At 39.6% G+C, this 18,668-nt stretch overlaps 1 protein-coding gene across 1 annotated transcript; it reads right to left on the bottom strand.

Moving 5' to 3' along the window:
- Window positions 1–99: 99 nt before the first annotated feature.
- pno1 (partner of NOB1 homolog) lies at window positions 100–13,388 on the bottom strand. The gene is made up of 7 exons (XM_059986175.1): window positions 13,050–13,388; window positions 7,096–7,245; window positions 6,263–6,346; window positions 4,861–4,921; window positions 4,156–4,273; window positions 2,004–2,074; window positions 100–264 (listed from the first exon to the last, which is right to left on the bottom strand). The coding sequence occupies exons 1-7, from the start codon at window positions 13,215–13,217 to the stop codon at window positions 197–199; spliced, it is 720 nt and encodes a 239-aa protein (XP_059842158.1). The 5' UTR covers window positions 13,218–13,388; the 3' UTR covers window positions 100–196.
- Between the last annotated feature and the right edge of the window lie 5,280 nt (window positions 13,389–18,668).

Genomic DNA, 18,668 nt, shown 5'->3' with positions numbered 1-18,668 from the left:
CAAGAATTGAGGGCTATCTTGTATATAAAACTATTAAACCTAATGGTTGTATACAGTTTGTGATCATGGTTTTGAAATAAATAACCAGAAACGTAATGGTTACACTGGCTAAAGTAAAAGTTTATTACCCATAATTAGATCTGTGGATGAGAGTCACGTAAAGTGCAAATTCAAAGCAGTGACATACACTGCATGTTCAGAAGCGCTCTGCTGCTCTGCTTGCCACTGTCCGAATGTTACCATAGACTTTAGATGGAGGGCTCCCTGAAACAAATTTAAAAAATTGTTATCAGCTTATTTGCAACATTAAATTAAATTACAATCCAGAAACAAGCATTGTAGGAGAGATTCCTGGATTTTAAGTAACTATGTAAAGTTTAGCTTGCTTAGAATGCAAACCAAGCCTGGAGCCAAAGTTGCTTGAGGAATGAAAGGAAATCTTAAATTTGGTCAACTTTTGATAACTGAACAAATTAAACTTATGACATACCATTTTACTCCCTGTTGCAGGTGATGACTAAAGTTAACCTAATTAAGGCCTAGGAGGTCAATACATGGGCATTTACAAAAGGAATAGGAATAAACAATTATGTATCAAACTCAACTGGTAGCAGAAACATCTTTTCCTTTTGCCCATAGAGATCCTAGTTAAAGGATAAAAACAAGCCACCTATTTTCCTTAATGTATTCTGCAATCATGCAGTGACAATGCAAGCTGATATTTGATATAAAACTTGCATTAATTATTTTAGATGTTGGAAACCCAGAGCAACACAATGCTGACAAAACTCAGGGAGGTCATGGCAGTTAGTCAGGTGTTTGTCCCCCAATTTTCACCAACTTAGGAGGCTGTAGCAGGAGCACCAGATACAGTTGATGACCCTTGCTTCACCTAGGATGGGCCCTGACTGGAGGTAAACTGGCAGATGTAATATCTCAGCCACCTGCAAGGGTGTATGCCAGGAGGGAGATTAGTGGGACAAGCAAATCACAGAGAGTGATCCTTGTTGGGGTTTGGGGAGGGGTAAGAGGATAAAGTTGTTGCAGAAAATGTGTCAAATGCAGTGGCCCATTGGGTACTACTAAAGAACAGCAATGGTGGCAGAAAGGAAACTTTTTTTGGGGGGGGGGGGGAGGAAGAAGGACATTTCTGATGTCCAGGTACAATGGGTATAGCATTTTTTTTAAAAAATAGAAACAGGTGATGGGTATAGTGGAGGTAGCTATGGGAAATTGATAGGCTTGGAACATGGACTGTTCTATATAGCCAACAAAATGGCAGACATAGCTGTGGCCATGGCTACCTCTTGAGTCTGAAAAGAGTGGGAGGAAAACTCAAACTTATGGAACTGATGTTACTGCCATTTTAGACATTCAAAGGGATAAAAAGCAGGAATTAATCGGAGGAAGAATTTTAATGTCAATAAAGGTAAAGCCCAGATACACAGTAAGTAAAGGTTAGCAGCAAGAATTCTATCACCCAGAGGATGAAGTTGCCAAAATCGCAGGTGCAGAAAACTGGGCAAGCTTAAAGTAGTAATAATATGGATGAGCTTTACTTGCAGCTCCTACACAAATCAGCTCAATAATGAAATTAATTTCATTAAGGATATTGTGCAAGACCATTTTTTAAAAATTCATCTGTCAAGTAGTACTGTAGTACTATATGCTACACAAGGTTAAGATTAACACGTACACAGAAAAGGTAGCCAGCTTTATCCCTGCAAGCTTCAAATTCATTAATGTTTTTCTAAACTTATAAAAGCAGTATCACAACTTTTGGTGTTCCAGGTATAATTTTCATACTATCAAAACCATCCTTGCCACAATTCTTTAATGACCAGATTTATGAACTACTTGGGACCTGTCAACCAGTTCTACTGAAGTTGAAATTGCTCTCTACACAAGTACATCATCCTTCATAAGAATCAGTACTGAGCAGTTTTAAAAAACCTTGAACAAATTCCTTATGTTGTATAAATATTGAGCAACAAATTCCATACCTAAAATAAGGTTGCAGATTGCCGTCCGAGCCATTTTAATATTCTGAAAAGAGCCAAGGATGTGGACTTTCCTGTAAAGGAAGAGTATTGAATTCTGCACTTAAATCATTTGGTCAGTATCAGAATCGTCAGTAAACACTAACAGTATTCAATACAAGTAATAATTGCATCATTAGCCTCAGAAGCTGTCCTAAGTAAACAAAGTACTGAATGGTATAATATTTAAAGCTACTTGGCACACTAGATGACAGCAAGTCTCCAAATAGAAATTATATGGGGAAAAACTAAAAAATTGTTTAGTTTCAAAGCCAACTAATGTAAATGGATAAAGCTGCATTTTGAATAAATGAATGTAGAAAACTAATTCATCTTACACCAATGACTGTTTCAGATTGGCCATTTACGGTTCAAAAGGTTAAGCTTTCAACAGAGTTCAGAGTTGAACACAGTACAGAAAAAAGTTATTTTCTGCTTTAAAAAAAGACAAGTTGCCAAGAGAACTTCAAGGAAAAAAAAGCACAAGTGGAGATGGTGAGAGTCATTCTGGTATACAAATACAGGTGTCCAAGGGGTTGCTAATATATTAGAGCATTTAAGCCCTACGCACGTGAACTTTTTCAATGTTTTAATAGATTATTAAAACAATTAGTAGGTACCAAGGCAGGAAGCAAAGCAGGATGGTCCATTTGAACCAATGTTAACCGCAAAAAATGTGAAGCAGGAATAAGCTTGTAGGCTGAAGATCAGGGCAATGGGAATAGGATCAGCTGAGACAGTGTCAAGTTTGAAAGTCAGATATATTAACAAAAATAATGTTCAAAGCAAGTTAGAGCAACAAAAGGACACTAACAAATAAATTAGGAACCAAACACAAAATATTGAAAACATCTAAAAGTCCTCATCACTGGAGAACAAAGATGTATGCCGGCGTGTCAGGTGTGAATGGTAGATCAACAAAACAGGACTGAAACAATAAATATATACCATGTAAATGATTAGCCTGTTAATCATACAAGATTAAAAAGCAACCTTAAGAGGAAGTTAAACATGTAATGAATAGACTTGAGTATCTAAATATTGCACTTAATTATGATGTTGTTAAGACTAATAAACCTGTACTCAATGATTTGTTATAACAAACAAGTCAAAATCTGAAATTAATGGAATCCAACCAGGCTTAATTGGTGACAGTTTGTACTAGTTTCTGAAAATCAGATCCACTGAAATCAATGAAACAAGTAGCTGGCACTCATACTGGCTTAATCACATCCAAAAGTTAAATTCTCTCCCCCACCCCCGTCAATTCATGACAAACTGGGATTCTAATGTGGTTACACTTAGAAAATCAGGCACTTTACTGAGGACTATGCATGATCACAACCCAAATGGTTTTTTTTAGGAAAAAAGGTTGGTTATTTTTTGGACAGTACCCATGTATTCAACGGTTGCTGAAAATGATTTTCCTTGACAGCTAGTATCAAAATATAACAATTCTGAGTCTAATGTACCTTAAAGAATGGAATTTAATGCACTAGAAGAGTTTTCCACTATGGATGAACAATTGCACTTGAGAATTCTAGTTTCTATAGAAAGAAGATGATGCATCACCTGAGCCAATACTCTCAAACATTCTTAAAATTTATCAGGAGATACTTTACCCAGACGGTATAATCATAGAGCATACTGATAGTCTCCAGCCGCTTGGTATGAACATCAAATTCTCCAACTTACGGTAATTCCCTCCCTCTCCATTCCACCATCCCACTTTCACTCTGCCTCCTCTTCTAGCTGCCGATAGGCCTCTCATGATTCTGCCGCCTTCTACTACCCATAGTGCTTTCCCCTTAGATTCCTTCTTCACCTCTCCTGCCTATCCCCTCTCTCACTCCTTGATCCTTCCTCCGATTGGATTTTCACCTGGCACCTTCCACCCACCCCCCCCCCCCCCACCTTTATGGGGCCCCTGACGAAGGGTCTCAACCTGAAACGTTGCCTGCTCATTTCAATGGATGCTGCCCAACCTGCTGAGTTCATCTAGCTTGTTTGTACATGTTCTATGATTGTACATTTCATTTCAGTCATGCTGAATCATACACAGGATACATTTACTAGAACAAGTTATATAATTGACAATACAACATTTAGTACTTACGAGTCAGCAAGAACTATCCTCGTTCTTGTTACATTTTCTATTGTAAATTTTGTTTTTCCACCTTTGCCAGCTATACGCCCTATTGCTCTTGAAAGATGATCACCTTTTAATGGTTTAACTACAAGCAAATAAAAAGTTATTTATGATGCCAGTATAACCTGTTAAGACAGCATTTAAAACCAAATCAAACTGCCCACTCTTTATCCAAACAAGCATCATACTTGAAATTCCTTCGATCCTTTAATGTCTATCCTCATCTCTGCTGCAGTGCACTTCTGAAATATTATTGCATGCCTTTATCTTCAAAACTCACAGGCCTGCCTTCCACATAACCAAACATGAATGCTGCTGATTTAATGCAAACTACCCCAATACACTTAACGGAAAAAAAATCAAATCCCTTCTATATTAATTCTAAAGTTCCCCAGACGCAATTATCTGCCCTTCCCCATCACAGTAAAACTGTTCCTCGTAATATGCAACATTCACTTCACTGTTGATGGCTAAGCATCAGCCATCTTTCAAGTTCTTCCCTCTCTCATCTTCCTTAAAGCCAATTTCAAAATTCTGGCCAAGGTTTTAATTTGCCCTCTTATATTTTAAATGCCAAGAGTACTAGATGAACATTGTTAACTCAAGTTATATGAAAATACATTTTAAACTTGCTAACAAACCTAATTCTGGAAAGTACAACAGTAAACTCACCATCTGTAATATCAAAAGTTTCTAGGAACAGGTCATCCAATCGAATCAATGCTAAGGCATCCTATATATTAGATGGATAAAATAAATTAGGAATAGCATCCTGTAATTTTTATTGACCTAGCCAGATCTCCCAAGGACTAATGAGCTTGCATGTTGTGAGCTTGCTGTTCCTTCCAGCTAGGCATCATCCCCTGTGTAGCAATGATACATATCATTTATACATAGCTGGCCCAGTCTCTGATTTTCCCTGGTACCTTGAAAAAGGGTGGCTACACCTAATAGCACAGTCATGATACAAGTGCCTGGACATCCACCTCGTTTCTATTCCTGTGATCTTGCAATTCACAAGGGGAAAAAAAAGAAAAACCTAAAATCATTTAAAGGAATTCAGTGTATGCTTTAACATGGTATATTTTGGCTTTTCAACTGTTACAAAGTGATAAATAATTGATTTTTTAAAAAATACAAAGAAGTAAGATTTGTTCACTATAATTAGGGATTTACCAATAATCACTGTGTTGACAGACTGATTTTCTTTCCTATGGATCTGACACCACATGCCTGCCATGTGACTTACAGACCATTCTCCAATTGGGAAGTTAGTATTTTAAAAAACATAAATTACATATGAAGCAAATAAGGCTTAAACTTTGGCAAAATGCAAACTGCAAAATAATTAATGGAGTTTTACTACTCTACATCAAATAATCAATTTGCTCCCTTCTTATTTTAGTCTCACTGAATCGTAGGTTTACCTACATATAGTTTAGATAGCAAGGTTTTCATGAATTTTAGCAATTTGTTTCTTGGTCATTCATCAACATATTAACATAAAATGTCATTATAATTTCCCCAACCAACCCAAATACAGGATAAAGTAGTAAGGCAAATTAATTAACCGTGTTATACTTACCCCAACCAAACACAAGCAGTACATTCCCAAACATTCCCATTTAAAAACAACCTTTATGGCTACAATCTGATTGCCACAGTGTCTGAAATCATTTAAAACTGCTATTTTTTCACAAGTTCCAGCACCACAAATTTGGTTAAATTTTATTGTTAACAACTGGTAAAGGTTTGTCCATGCAAATGAAAATTGTGAATAATTAGAGTGAAGTACTTCCAGGATGTATATTGTAAGTGGAAAAAATGTAATTTAGTGGTAGGGCTGGAAGAAAATACATTAAATAATATTTCTCATTTGCACAGGTATGCTACATCCATTTTCTATCAAAGGTCACATGGATAAATGAAGTGACATGACATTTGTCACTAAATATAATCCAAACTTAATGTACATGTAGTGGTAATTAAGCTCATCATGGCAATTACAAGAATACTGTTACATGCTTTATCTCTGCAACCACACTTTGAATCATAACCTCTTATATTGACTTACCTCCACCTGGAATCCAAGAACAAAGGCCTTTACGAAGTCTGCAGCCTTCGTAAGTGAACCTATATCTTGTGTGTCTTTACATGTCTATGGAGTAGAATTGCATAAACATCATACATTGCAGCTCCAGATGTTCTCATTTTCATCATCTTATAGTCAAAGCAAAAAAAACTTTAGATTTTAGCACTTTTCATTAAAAAGTTACAGCATGTTTAATCTAATCTCGTTTCAATGTTACTATATGGTTCTAGTCCAATTTAATCAGGCTTGAAATTGTAACAACCTCAGACAAATTGAAGCTAATAGAGTAACAGTGCCAAATATTCCATATAGGCAATGCGTAAGCCTGTGAAAAGTGTTATGACCACCTTGTACATAATTCATTATTATTATGAAGAATACCTAACAACCATTAAGTACAAATTGCCAGCCAATTTTGTTAATGTTACAAAATGTTAAAGGGCAGCATAGTAGTGTAATGGTTAGCGTTATGTTTTAAAGTGTCATTGATCCAGGTTCAATTCCTATCGCTGTTAGTAAAAAGTTTGTAAATTTTCCCCATGACTGCAGGTTTCCTTCAACTGAAGGAAACAGCAGTTTCCTCTGACATGCCAAAGTCTTCTGGGTTATGATGAGCAAGTTGTGGACAAGCTACGTTGGTGCAAACAAAATGTCACTATGTTGTCTCAATGTACATGCAACAAATAAAGGTAATGTTTAAAACAAACTACAACTTAAAAAAAGTCCATTCTTTATTCCTGAGAAAAACTGAGTATTCTAATTTCACAACACACTCCCATTCATATCCATAAGAGCTACATTCTTACAGTTGTTACCTTGATTTCAACATTTCTAGTCTTCAGGTTGAACCTCACTTGAAGTTGCAAGTGTTCAACAATAGGAGTAAAGATTTTCAACCAGTTCTCTTTCAGGGGAGTATATCTATGTGCAGGTACAGGAATTCTACGAATTTCATCTTTGCCATCCTAAAAAAAAAGGACACCAAGCAGTTAATACAACCTGAATGTATACAAAATAATGAGCTTTAAATTTAAAAAAAACTGGAGTGTACCCAATTGTGTAGCTTTCACAAACCACAGGCACAGACATAGAAATGAATCCTGTAACTATATCAATTGTACATCCACCCCATCTTCTGCAATCACTTCATTTAACTCTCCCAGTTCCTCCTCCTGTCATATCTACTGATATTATGTGGCATTTAGGTTCCTCTTAAGGTACAGGATTCCTCCACAATCCGAAGGTAGAGCGTTCCTTTGAAACCATTTGTAAACCAAAATGTTGTAAAGCAAAGAAGCAATTACCATTAATTTATATGGGAAAAATTTTTGAGCATTCCCTGATTCAAAAAATATCCTACCAAACCATACCAATTAACACAAAACCTAAAATAACACTAACATATAGTAAAAGCAGGAATGATGTGATAAATTTATCATGAAGTATATAAAGTAGAAATATTGTATGCACGGTGTAGTTTCACTTATCCAAATTGGGAAGACAGTGAGCCAAAGTCAATTTGGAGAGAAAAAAAAAATTGGCAGCTACACACATGCGCAAACAACTGCCCGCACAAGGTTTCACGACCATTGTAGTCTTTCTCGGGGTAAACATGTGTATAAAGCGGGCGTCTTTTTTTCGTAAAAGCGAAAATCCTCTTTGGTTAGCGAAAACAGGTATTAATGTAGGTCTTTCATAATAGCAAGTTGTCATAAAGCAAACGTTTGAAAAATGGGGGACACCTGTATTAAACACACCTTGATGATAGCTTCATCAATTGAGCCGTTGACCACATCGGATCTGTTTTTATCCATTCTTATATAGAGGAAAGCCAGAGCTGCTCTTCATCCTCCACATTCAACTGATGATTTTTCACAAGTTCCAGCAGCTTCAACAAGATTCCAACACCAGACACATCCTTCTTTTAAGTACTTTGAAGAGTCCATTCCATTTTGTAATCTAAGCCAACCACTTACCTTAATCATTTCCACCTCAACTGCAGGCGATGCAACACCTGTTCTTTTATCCCTTCCCACATCCAGAGACACAACAAATCCTTTCAGTTGATTCTCCTGTAAACTTTATGCACTCTTATAACAAAGCTCAACTTGAGCTTGAGGGATAACGTCCATCACCTAGGTACACTTCTGCCTTCTGGACCCGATATCAACTTCTATAACTAAGCTATCCCACTTCTCCCTATCAGAATGTACCAATTCTGTACTAAATCACAGCAGAATATATACACATCTATGATATTACTCAGGTTTTCCTTGTACTGTAAACACAATATGTCCAGCAGGCACGCTCCACAACCCCGCGTTTCACAACTTTTACATTCCTTTCTAGTCTCATCCGCACTGCTTGTATTATTTTTGTTATTTTTATTCCAGTTATTCCCATCAATCCAATGTCAAGATGACCTTTACAATTTACCTGCAAATCAATACTGGTCTCATCTATCATTGATATTCCCTTTGTCTTATTCACCCAATCTCCATATTATCTGCAATTTAAAACTAACATGTTTCTTCTTCCCCAAGTCTTCAATGTGAAAAAATAACTTTCTCTTTTCACAAATCTGCCTAATCTGAGTGGTTTTAGCATTTTCTACTTTTCAGATTTCCAGCACCTGCAATTATTTAAACAGCACAGAAATAGGTTATTACAATTCAACTCATCCATGCCAACAGTGATGTTTAGCAATGTTAACAGAAGTTGTTTAAATCAGGGCTATCTGCCTCTACTTTCCAGGGTAGAAATGGTTAAAGCTAGGGCACATAAAAAGTGTTGGCGGAACATTTAGGAGAGCATGTATTTAAAAAGAAAGTTGTAGGTGCCAGTGATGGCAGTAGAGGCAGATACATTGGGGATAATTAAGAGACTCACAGATAGGCATTTGGATGTAAGAAAAAAGAAGGGCTACATGGGAGGGAACAGCTAGAATGATCTTGGAGGAGGTTAAAAGGTTGGCATATCATGGGCCGAAGGGCCTGTACACTGATGTTCTGGTCTGTTTAATGCTCTACTTTTTTTCCTTGCAAATGATTGCCTCCACTGATACCTCATTTCAAATAGTCTCAATCCTATAAAAAATTAACATTCACTTTCTTTAAATTTCTCCCCTCTTACCTTACTCCTGTGCTTTAGTTCTACACTTGCCCACACCGGGAAAAAGATTCCATCTATGTCCTTCATAAATTTGTAAACTTCCTCCTACATTCAACTGAGAATAAACCAAGCCTATCAGGCAATCTCTTCTGTATTCTATTGCTACCACAACCCCCCTGTAGTATCGTTGTTATAAAAACAAGTTGCTGTAGTCAAGAAATGCAGCAATGTGATAAAACAGAAAGTCTGGGCCTACCACATGAAGAAGTGATTTACCACACTGACCTTTATTAGTCAGGTCATTGCGTATAGGAGCTGGGAAATAATGCTGCAGTTATTTCAGAGGTCAGTGAGGCCGCACTTGGGGAATACTGTGTACACTTTCAGTCATCGTATTATAGAAAGATGTCATGAAACTAGAAAGAACGCAAGATTAACCAGGACATTGAATGGACTGGGACGTGGGGGCTGAGTTACAAGAAAAGATTGCGCAAGGCTAATGCTTGTTCCTTGGTACGTACAAGATTGAGGGGCATCTTAATGGAGATCCACACTCAGTGGGTACTTTAACAGGTACGCATGCTCATTAATGCAAATATCTAACCAGCCACACAACTCAAATCATTAAAGCATGCCGACATGGCCAAAAGGTTCAATTGTTGTTCAGACCAAACATCAGGATGGGGAAGAAATATGATCCAAGTGATTCTGAGCTTTACGTGATTGTCGGTACCAGCCAGGGTGGTTTGAGTACTTCAGAAATTGCCAGTCTTCTGGGATTTTCACACACAGCAGTATAGTTTACAGAGAATGGTGCAAGAAACATCCAGTGAGTGGCAATTCTGTAGACAGAAACACCTTGTTATTGAGTGGGGTCGGAGGAGAATGGCCAGACTGGTTCAAGCTGGCAGGAAGGCACAGTAACTCCAATAACCATGTGCTACAAGTGGTGTCCAGATGAATATCTCACCACAAAACATGGTGAGCCAAGAAGCCAAGTGACAGATCTGGTCACCGAATTATAGGAAAGATGTCAACAAAATAGAGAGAGTACAGAGAAGATTTACTAGAATGTTACCTGGGTTTCAGCACCTAAGTTACAGGGAAAGGTTGAACAAGTTAGGTCTCTATTCTTTGGAGCGTAGAAGGTTGAAGGGGGACTTGATAGAGGTATTTAAAATTATGAGGGGGATAGATAGAGTTGACATGGATAGGCTTTTTCCTTTGAGAGTAGGGGAGGACATGAGGATGAGTTGAGTTAGGGGGTAAAAGTTTAAGGGTAACACAAGGGGGAATTTCTTTACTCAGAGAGTAGTAGCTGTGTGGGACGAGCTTCCAGTAGAATTGGTAAAGGCAGGTTTGGTATTGTCACTTAAAGTAAAACTGGATAGGTATGTGGACAGGAAAGGAATGGAGGGTTATGGGTTGAGTGTGGGCCAGTGGGACTAGGTGAGAGCAAGCGTTCGGCATGGACTAAAAGGGCTGAGATGGCCTGTTTCCGTGCTGTAATTATTATATGGTTATAAGTGGATGGACTACAGCAGCAGAAGACCTGGAACATACAGTCATTGGCCACTTGATACAGTTCAGGAGGTACCTAATAAAGTGGCCTCAATGCGCAAGATCATGAGGGACATACAGGATGAAAGCACAGTCCTTTTCCAAAATGGGGTGATAAAAACAAGAGGGCATAGGTTTAACATCAGAGGACTGATCTGTGGAAGTGACATTTGGGCAAATTCCTCACACAAAGGGTGCAACCAAGGAGAGTACAAGCGGTCCAGAAACAACTTCTGGAAAGCCATCTTACATGAGAAGTGGCAATTATAGACCAAACTTAAATCACTAAAGGATGCTTGACAGTTGTAACAGAGCTTGAATGCTATGACCTCCTACAAAGCAAAACCAAGTAAACTCCCAGATGAACTCACTTTGACCAAAAGAACATAGTGGCACCATCACAAAATTCCACTGGCCATAACAACCCTGTGATTTCAGTCTGAGGTTGACGAAATCCATGGGTGAATCCATGGAAAGCATCTGGCCTAGATGGTGTATCCACTGAGTACAGAAGACCTGTGCTAATCACTGAACTCTTTAACATCTCACTTCAGCAGTTTGAGGTAGCCACCCACTTTAAGCAGGCTTCAATCATACCGAAGTCCGAGAACAATGTGGTAACTTGCTTCAAGGACAATCAACCAGCAGCACCTACATCAATGTGATGAACTGCTTTGAGGCGTTGACCACGAAACTTATCAATTATTGTATGAAGAGTGACTTAGATCCACTCCAGTTTGCATACTGCCACAACAGGTCAACAGCAGATGCCACTTCATTGGCTTGTCACTCAGCCCTGGAACATCAGGAGAGCAAAGAGCATATATCAGGATGCTCTTCACTGACTACAACTCAACATTCTACTTCAAGACTCCGTCAAAACTAACCAATAAACTCCAAAACCTCATCCTCGATACCTCCTTATGCAATTGAATCCTTGATTTCCTCACTTGCAGACCCCAGTCTGTTTGGATTGCAACAAGATTTCCACAATCACTATCAGTACAGGTGCACTACAAGGCTGTGTGCTTTGGAGTTTATTGATTAGTTTTGAGGGAGTTGTGGTCAAAAGTATATTGACTGGTTGCATCATGGCTTGCTATGGAAGCACCAGTGCCCAAGAACTGAAAAGCCTTTGAAAAAAGCAGCGGATGCAGTCCAAAAGCCCACACCACTTTTGAGCATAAGGAGCACTAGGAGTACTGCCAGAAGAAAGCAGCATTCATCAAGGACCACCATCATCCAGGCCATCCCCTTTTTTTGCTGCTGCTATGGGAAGGAGGTAAAGGAGCCTTAGATCCCACATCCACAAAATGTTGGTGGAACGCAGCAGGCCAGGCAGCATCTATAGGGAGAAGCACTGTTGACGTTTTGGGCCGAGACCCTTCGACAGTCCTGACGAAGGATCTCGGCCCAAAACGTCAACAGTACTTCTCCCTATAGGTGCTGCCTGGCCTGCTGCATTCCACCAGCATTTTGTGTGTGTTGCTTCAATTTCCAGCATCTGCAGATTTCCTTGTGTTCGCTTAGATCCCACATCATCAGTTTCAGGAACCATCAGGCTCCTGAATCAGCGAAGGCAACTTCAACACTGAACTGATTCTACAGACTATGGACTATGGACTCACACTTATGTTTTCGGTAGTGTTTATATTTTTGTATTTGTAGTTTTTGTTCAGTCTTTTGTGTGTAACTTTTCATTGATTCGGTTGTATTTCTTTGTTCTACTGTGAGTGGCTGCAAGAAAGTAAATCTCAGCAGCATACGGTGACATACATGTACAGTACTTTGAAATCTCTAGTGTGGACGCAAAAGCGATGGCAGTACCACCACAAATAAAAGAGGAATAATTTTCAGAGTCCTGGGCTGATAGTTAATCAACAGCTTAACTGTTTAGATTCACGTCGACGTACTTTTGTTGCTTAACTATTAACCAGCAGTTAGGTACAAGAGGCTGGCCCGCAGGTTTACAACGGAGAAATGGGTACAGATTTTGAGTACTGTAAGACTCTCTTGCGTACCTAAGTAATTGCAGGACAGTGGGGCACAAGGCGTAGGGCGCCGTGGCAAGGTACGGAGCTACAGAAAATGCACTCACCACAAGGTGCTGCCCGGAAACTGGAGGAAATACTGGCCTTTTCCTCGGTCGCGGCGAATCTGTGTCCATGCTGGCTGCTCCCGTCTCCGACCTCCTCTTGCGTTGAGCCCTTTTCTTGGTAACGCTGATGAACGCCGGGCCACCATCTTCCGCCGCCGCCGCCTCCATTCCAGCCGCTCACGAGGCCCAGCGAGAAAGAAAAGACCCCAGTCACCCGATCCCCGGCAGGGCTGGCCGTGCAACTCGCCTGAATCTCTACGCCACTTCCACCGTGACGTCGGCACCATTCCCATCTCGCCCATGCGCGCTGGAAGCTTTCGCTGCAGCACATGCAACTTTACATCTGTCCGCCCCAAAGTTACTTTCAATATGTCATAATTCATCAAGCAGTCCTCACACAAAAAAAATCAAAATGAATTTTGTTCTTAATAAAACAGCAAAATACTACAGATAGTGGAAGTCAGAAACGAAGTAAGATCACGAAAGTAGTGTGGAAAAGATAGAGTTGCAGAGTCTAGGACCAGAGGATTTAGCCTCAGAATAGTGGGATATTGATTTGAAACAGAGATAAGGATGAATTTTTTTCACCAGAAAGTGATGAACCTGTGAAATGTATTAACACAGACAGCCGTGGAGATCAAGTAATGGGTTATATTTAAAGCAGAGGTCGATAGGTTCTTGATTAATCAGGATGTCAAAGGTAATGCTGTTCAAGGCAAGTGAATAGGGTTGAGAGGGACATTAAATCAATCATGATGGAATGGCAGAGCAAACCCAATGAGCAAAAAGGCCTAATTCTGCTCTTAAGTCTTCTAATTTTGGAACCCCAGATCAACCAGAAGATGGACCAGATGGACAAAATAGTACAAAGTCAGCATGGTTTTCTTCAGGGAAAATCCTGCCTGACAAACCTGTTGGAATTCTTTGTGGAGATTAAAGTAGGATAGATAAAGGGGATGCAGTGGATGTTGCATATTTGGACTTTGACAAGGTGCCACACATGAGGCTGCTTACTAAGTTAAGAGCCCATTGTATTACAGGAAAGTTACTAACATGATTACAGCATTGGCTGATTGGTAGGAGGCAGTGAGTGGGAATAAATGGATACTTTTCTGGTTGGCTGCTAGTGACTAGTGGTGTTCTGCAGGGATCAGTGTTGGGACCACTTCTTTTTATGCTGTATATAAATGAATTTAGATGATGGAATAGATGGGTTTGTTGCCAAATTTGCAGATGATACAAAGATTGATGGAGGGGCAGGTAGTGTTGAGGAAATGGGTAGGATGTAGAAGGACATAGATTAGGAGAATGGCAAGAAAGTGGCAAATGAAATTCAATGTTGGAAAATGCATGATCATGCACTTTGGTAGTAGAAATAAATGTGCAGACTATTTTCTAAACAGGGAAAAAAAAATCAGGGAATTTGAGATGCAGAGGAACTTGGGAGTCCTTGTGTAGAACACCCCAAAGGTTAACTTGCAGGTTGAGTCAGAGGTGAGGAAGGCAAATGCCATGTTAGCAATCAATTCAAAAGGTCTAGAATACAAGAGCAAGAATGTGAGGCTGAGGTAAGGCCTCACCTTGAGTATTGTGAGCAGTTTTTGACCCTCATCTTAGAAAAGATGTGCTGGCATTGGAGAGGGTGATTCTGGAAATGAAAGGGTTATTATACGAGGACCGTTTGATGGCTCTGTGTCTGTACTCGCTGGAATTCAGAAGGATGGAGTGGGGGGGGGGGGAATCTCATTGAAACCTTTTGAATGTTGAAAGGCCTAGACAGAATAGATGTGGAAAGGATGTTTCCCATGGTGGAGAGTCTAGGACATGAGGGCACAGCCTCAGGATAGAGAGGTGCCCTTTCAAAATAGATGTGGTGACATTTTTTTAGCCATAGAAGGATAGAGGATTGAAGAGCAAGAGGATATGATGTGAGAGAATAGGACCAATCAAGTGTGACAGTGGAAAAGTGTGTATGGAACTGGAGGAGATGGCAGAAGTACTTCATGAATGCTTTGCTTCAGTATTCACTACGGAAAAGGACCTTGGCGATTGCAGAGATAACTTACAGCGGATTGAAAAGCTTGAGCATATAAACATTAAGAAAGAGGATGTGCTGGAGCTTCTGGAAAGCATCAAGTTGGATAAGTCTCTGGGACTGGACAAGATGTACCCCAGGCTACTCTGGGTGGTGAGGGAGGAGATTGCTGAGCCTCTGGCAATGATCTTTGCATCATCAATGGGGACAGGTGTCGGAAGATTGGAGGGATGCAGATGTTGTCCCCTTATTCAAGAAAGGGAGTAGAGATAGCCCAGGAAATTATAGAACAGTGAGTCTTACTTCAGTGGTTGGTTCAGTGGATGGAAAACATCCCGAGAAGCAGGATTTATGAACATTTGGAGAGGCATAACATGATTAGGAATAGTCAGCATGACTTTGTTAAAGGCCGGTCATGCCTTACAAGCCTGATTGAATTTTTTGAGGATGTGACTAAACACATTGATGAAGGTAGAGCAATAGATGTAGTGTATATGTATTTCAGCAAAGCATTTGATAAGGTACCCCATGCAAGGCTTATTGAGAAAGTAATGAGGCATGGGATCCAAGGGAACTTTGATTTGTGGATCCAGAATTGGCTTGCCTACAGAAGGCAAAATGTAGTTGTAGATGGGTCATATTCTGCATGGAGGTCGGTCACCAGTGGAGTGCCTCAGGGATCTGTTCTGGGACCCCTTCTCTTTGTGATTTTTATAAATGACCTGGATGAGGAAGCGGAGGGATGGGTTAGTAAATTTGCTGATGACATAAAGGTTGGGGGTGTTGTGGACAGTGTGGAGGGTTGTCAGTTTACAGCGGGACATTGATAGGATGCAAAACTGACCTGAGAAGTGGCAGATGGAATTCAACCCAGATAAGTGCGAGGTGGTTCATTTTGGTAGGTCAAGTATGATGGCAGAATATAGTATTAATGGTAAGACTCTTGGCAGTGTGCAGGATCTGAAGGATCTTAGGGTCTGAGTCTATAGGCCACTCAAAGCTGCTGCACAGGTCGACTCTGGATTGGCCTTCATCAATCGTGGTATTGAGTTCAGGAGCCGAGAGGTATGGTGACCCCACTTGGAGTGCTGTGCTCAGTTCTGGTCGCCTCACTACAGGAAGGATGTGGAAACTATAGAACAAGTGCAGAGGAGATTCACAAGGATGTTGCCTGGATTGGGGAGCATGCCTTATGAGAATAGGTTGAGTGAACTTGGCCTTTTTTCCTTGGAGCAGTGGAGGATGAGAGGCAACCTGATAGAGATGCATAGGTTGATGAGAAGCATTGATTGTGTGGATAGTCAGAAGCTTTTTCCCAGGGGTGAAATGGCTAGCACGAGAGGGCACAGTTCTAAGGTGCTTGGAAGTAGGTACAGATGAGATATCAGGGGTAAGTTTTTTTCACAGAGAGTGGTGAGTGCATGGAATGGGCTGCCGGCGACGGTGGTGGAGATGGTTACAATAGAGTCATTTGAGAGACTCTTGGATAGGTATTGGTGCTTAGAAAAATAGAGGGTTATGGGAAACCCTAGGTAATTTCTAAACTAAGTACGTGTTTGGCACAGTATTGTGGGCCAAAGGGCCTGTACTGTGCTGTAGGTTTTCTATTTTCAATGTTTCTATATTTCAAAGGGTGGTGAATTTGTTGCCACATGCAGCTGTGGAGGCCAGGTTGTTGGGAGTATTTAAGGCAGAGATTGACAGGCTCTTGATTGGACATGGTATCAAAGGTTATGGGGAAAAGGCCAGGAACTGGGGTTGAGGAAGAGATAGAAAAACTGATCAGCCATGATTGAATGGCAGTGCAGACTTGATAGGCCAGATGGCTTAATTCTGCTCCTATGTCTTATATTATTACGTTCTTATTTCCAAGGCAGGGAATGGGCTACTCCTAAGCCAAATGGTTGAACATTGTGGCAGTGTGCAACTTGGATTATTTCCCATTGGGGGAATTAATTCTAAATGAAAGTGAATTCCAACACTAAATTAAATCACAAATTTGATTCAGAAAAAGCCAACGGGAACAGATATGAATTATTATTCAGAAACTGGTATCTATGGCTTTAAAAATCTGTAAGTATAAAATAAAAATATTAACAAGAACTTGGATAATGTGAGGCTCTGGGAGAGAGAAATTGCATAAAACACTATAAGTAGTTAAATAGGGTAAGATGATAATGTCAAGCCATAGTTCATTTCAAAGATATAAATTTGCAATCCTAAAAGGTTATGTTACTCATAATCCTATTTACAAACTAAAGCTAGTCAAGTCTCTGCTTCACAAAATGGTCATTAAGGGGCACTAGGAAAAGTACAGACTTAATTCGCTATAGCTTTGATAAGGGGTTCAGCAGATTGGTGGGCAGTAGGAGTTGTATGTGGAGACAGAAATGAATATGTGGTATTGATACATGAAAATACAATGTTCAGTGGCAGTTGCAATCCAAAGATTTCTTAATGTTATGATACATCATCAGGTCTGGATTCAATGTTTAGGTCATGTAAAGCTCCTCCTTTCCACTTGATTCCTGCTGTACTGTCATTTCTGGTGGGTATCTATTTCTAAGTCTCTGCAAGTTAAACAGATACAGGGATTGTGATGGAGGAGTACAATTCTGTGAGGATGGTCTCATTAGGATGTTAGATGGTTAGTCTGAGAAATTTTTGAATTAAGTGTTAATGTTGATGCAGGTGACCTGCCTGCTCTCATGCCTTTCCTGCTGTGTTGTTGTGTTTTAATACAAGTGACAAGGTTATTAGTCCAGTTCAGAGAGTATATAAGATTTTTACCACATTGCTTGCCTTCTGGGGTCACATTAACCATAGGACAGAGGTGGTCAATTGCCTCCTCTGAAGTGTATTATTGAACCAGACAGGATTTCGCAAATAATTTTGTCTTCAGTTAAGACTAGTATTTGATAAATTAATGGAACTGAAATTTAGGATTTTAACTCATATCTCGGGAGAATTATTCAATGCTCTGTTTTACTAGGCTGGTAAATTAACCACTGCATCATCGTTGTATCATTGTGTGGTCATGCCTATAATATGAGAACCAGAACCAGAATTAAATGAAGCCTCATTAGTGTATTGTCCAGTTCAAGAATGATCTCTTTATTATCACACTCTGTGCTTTGCTAATAAATAAAATATTCAGTATGTCCCCTTGGCACTCATCTGACATCTGAAAAATTATTTTTGCTTCACTTTCCAAAGATGCTGCCATGGCTTCTGGGTGTTTACAATATGTTCTGTTTTTATTTCAGATTTACAGTATTGACATTTCATTTCTGATTTTCAATTCCTTCACACTTCTCCTTATTCTTCCACTCATTGCACATTCACTTATCCTCATTTTCAGACTGAATTCCATTTGCTACTTATCTGTCCACCTGACCTGTACATCTTTATATTCCATTGCTTTTACCTATCAATATCATTGATATCAAAGTATATATTTGCATATCAAATAGTTAAATAAGTAGTGCAAAAACAGAAATAAAAAAGTAGTGAGGTAGTGTTTGTGGTTGCAATGTCCATTCAGAAATCGGATGGCAGAGGTGAAGAAGCTGTTCCTGAATTGC

The sequence above is a fragment of the Hypanus sabinus genome, chromosome 12 (assembly GCF_030144855.1).
Source record: "Hypanus sabinus isolate sHypSab1 chromosome 12, sHypSab1.hap1, whole genome shotgun sequence".
NCBI lineage: Eukaryota > Metazoa > Chordata > Chondrichthyes > Myliobatiformes > Dasyatidae > Hypanus > Hypanus sabinus.
The sequence above is the reverse complement of the archived record's forward strand: the minus strand, read 5'-3'. Positions and strand labels throughout refer to the sequence as shown.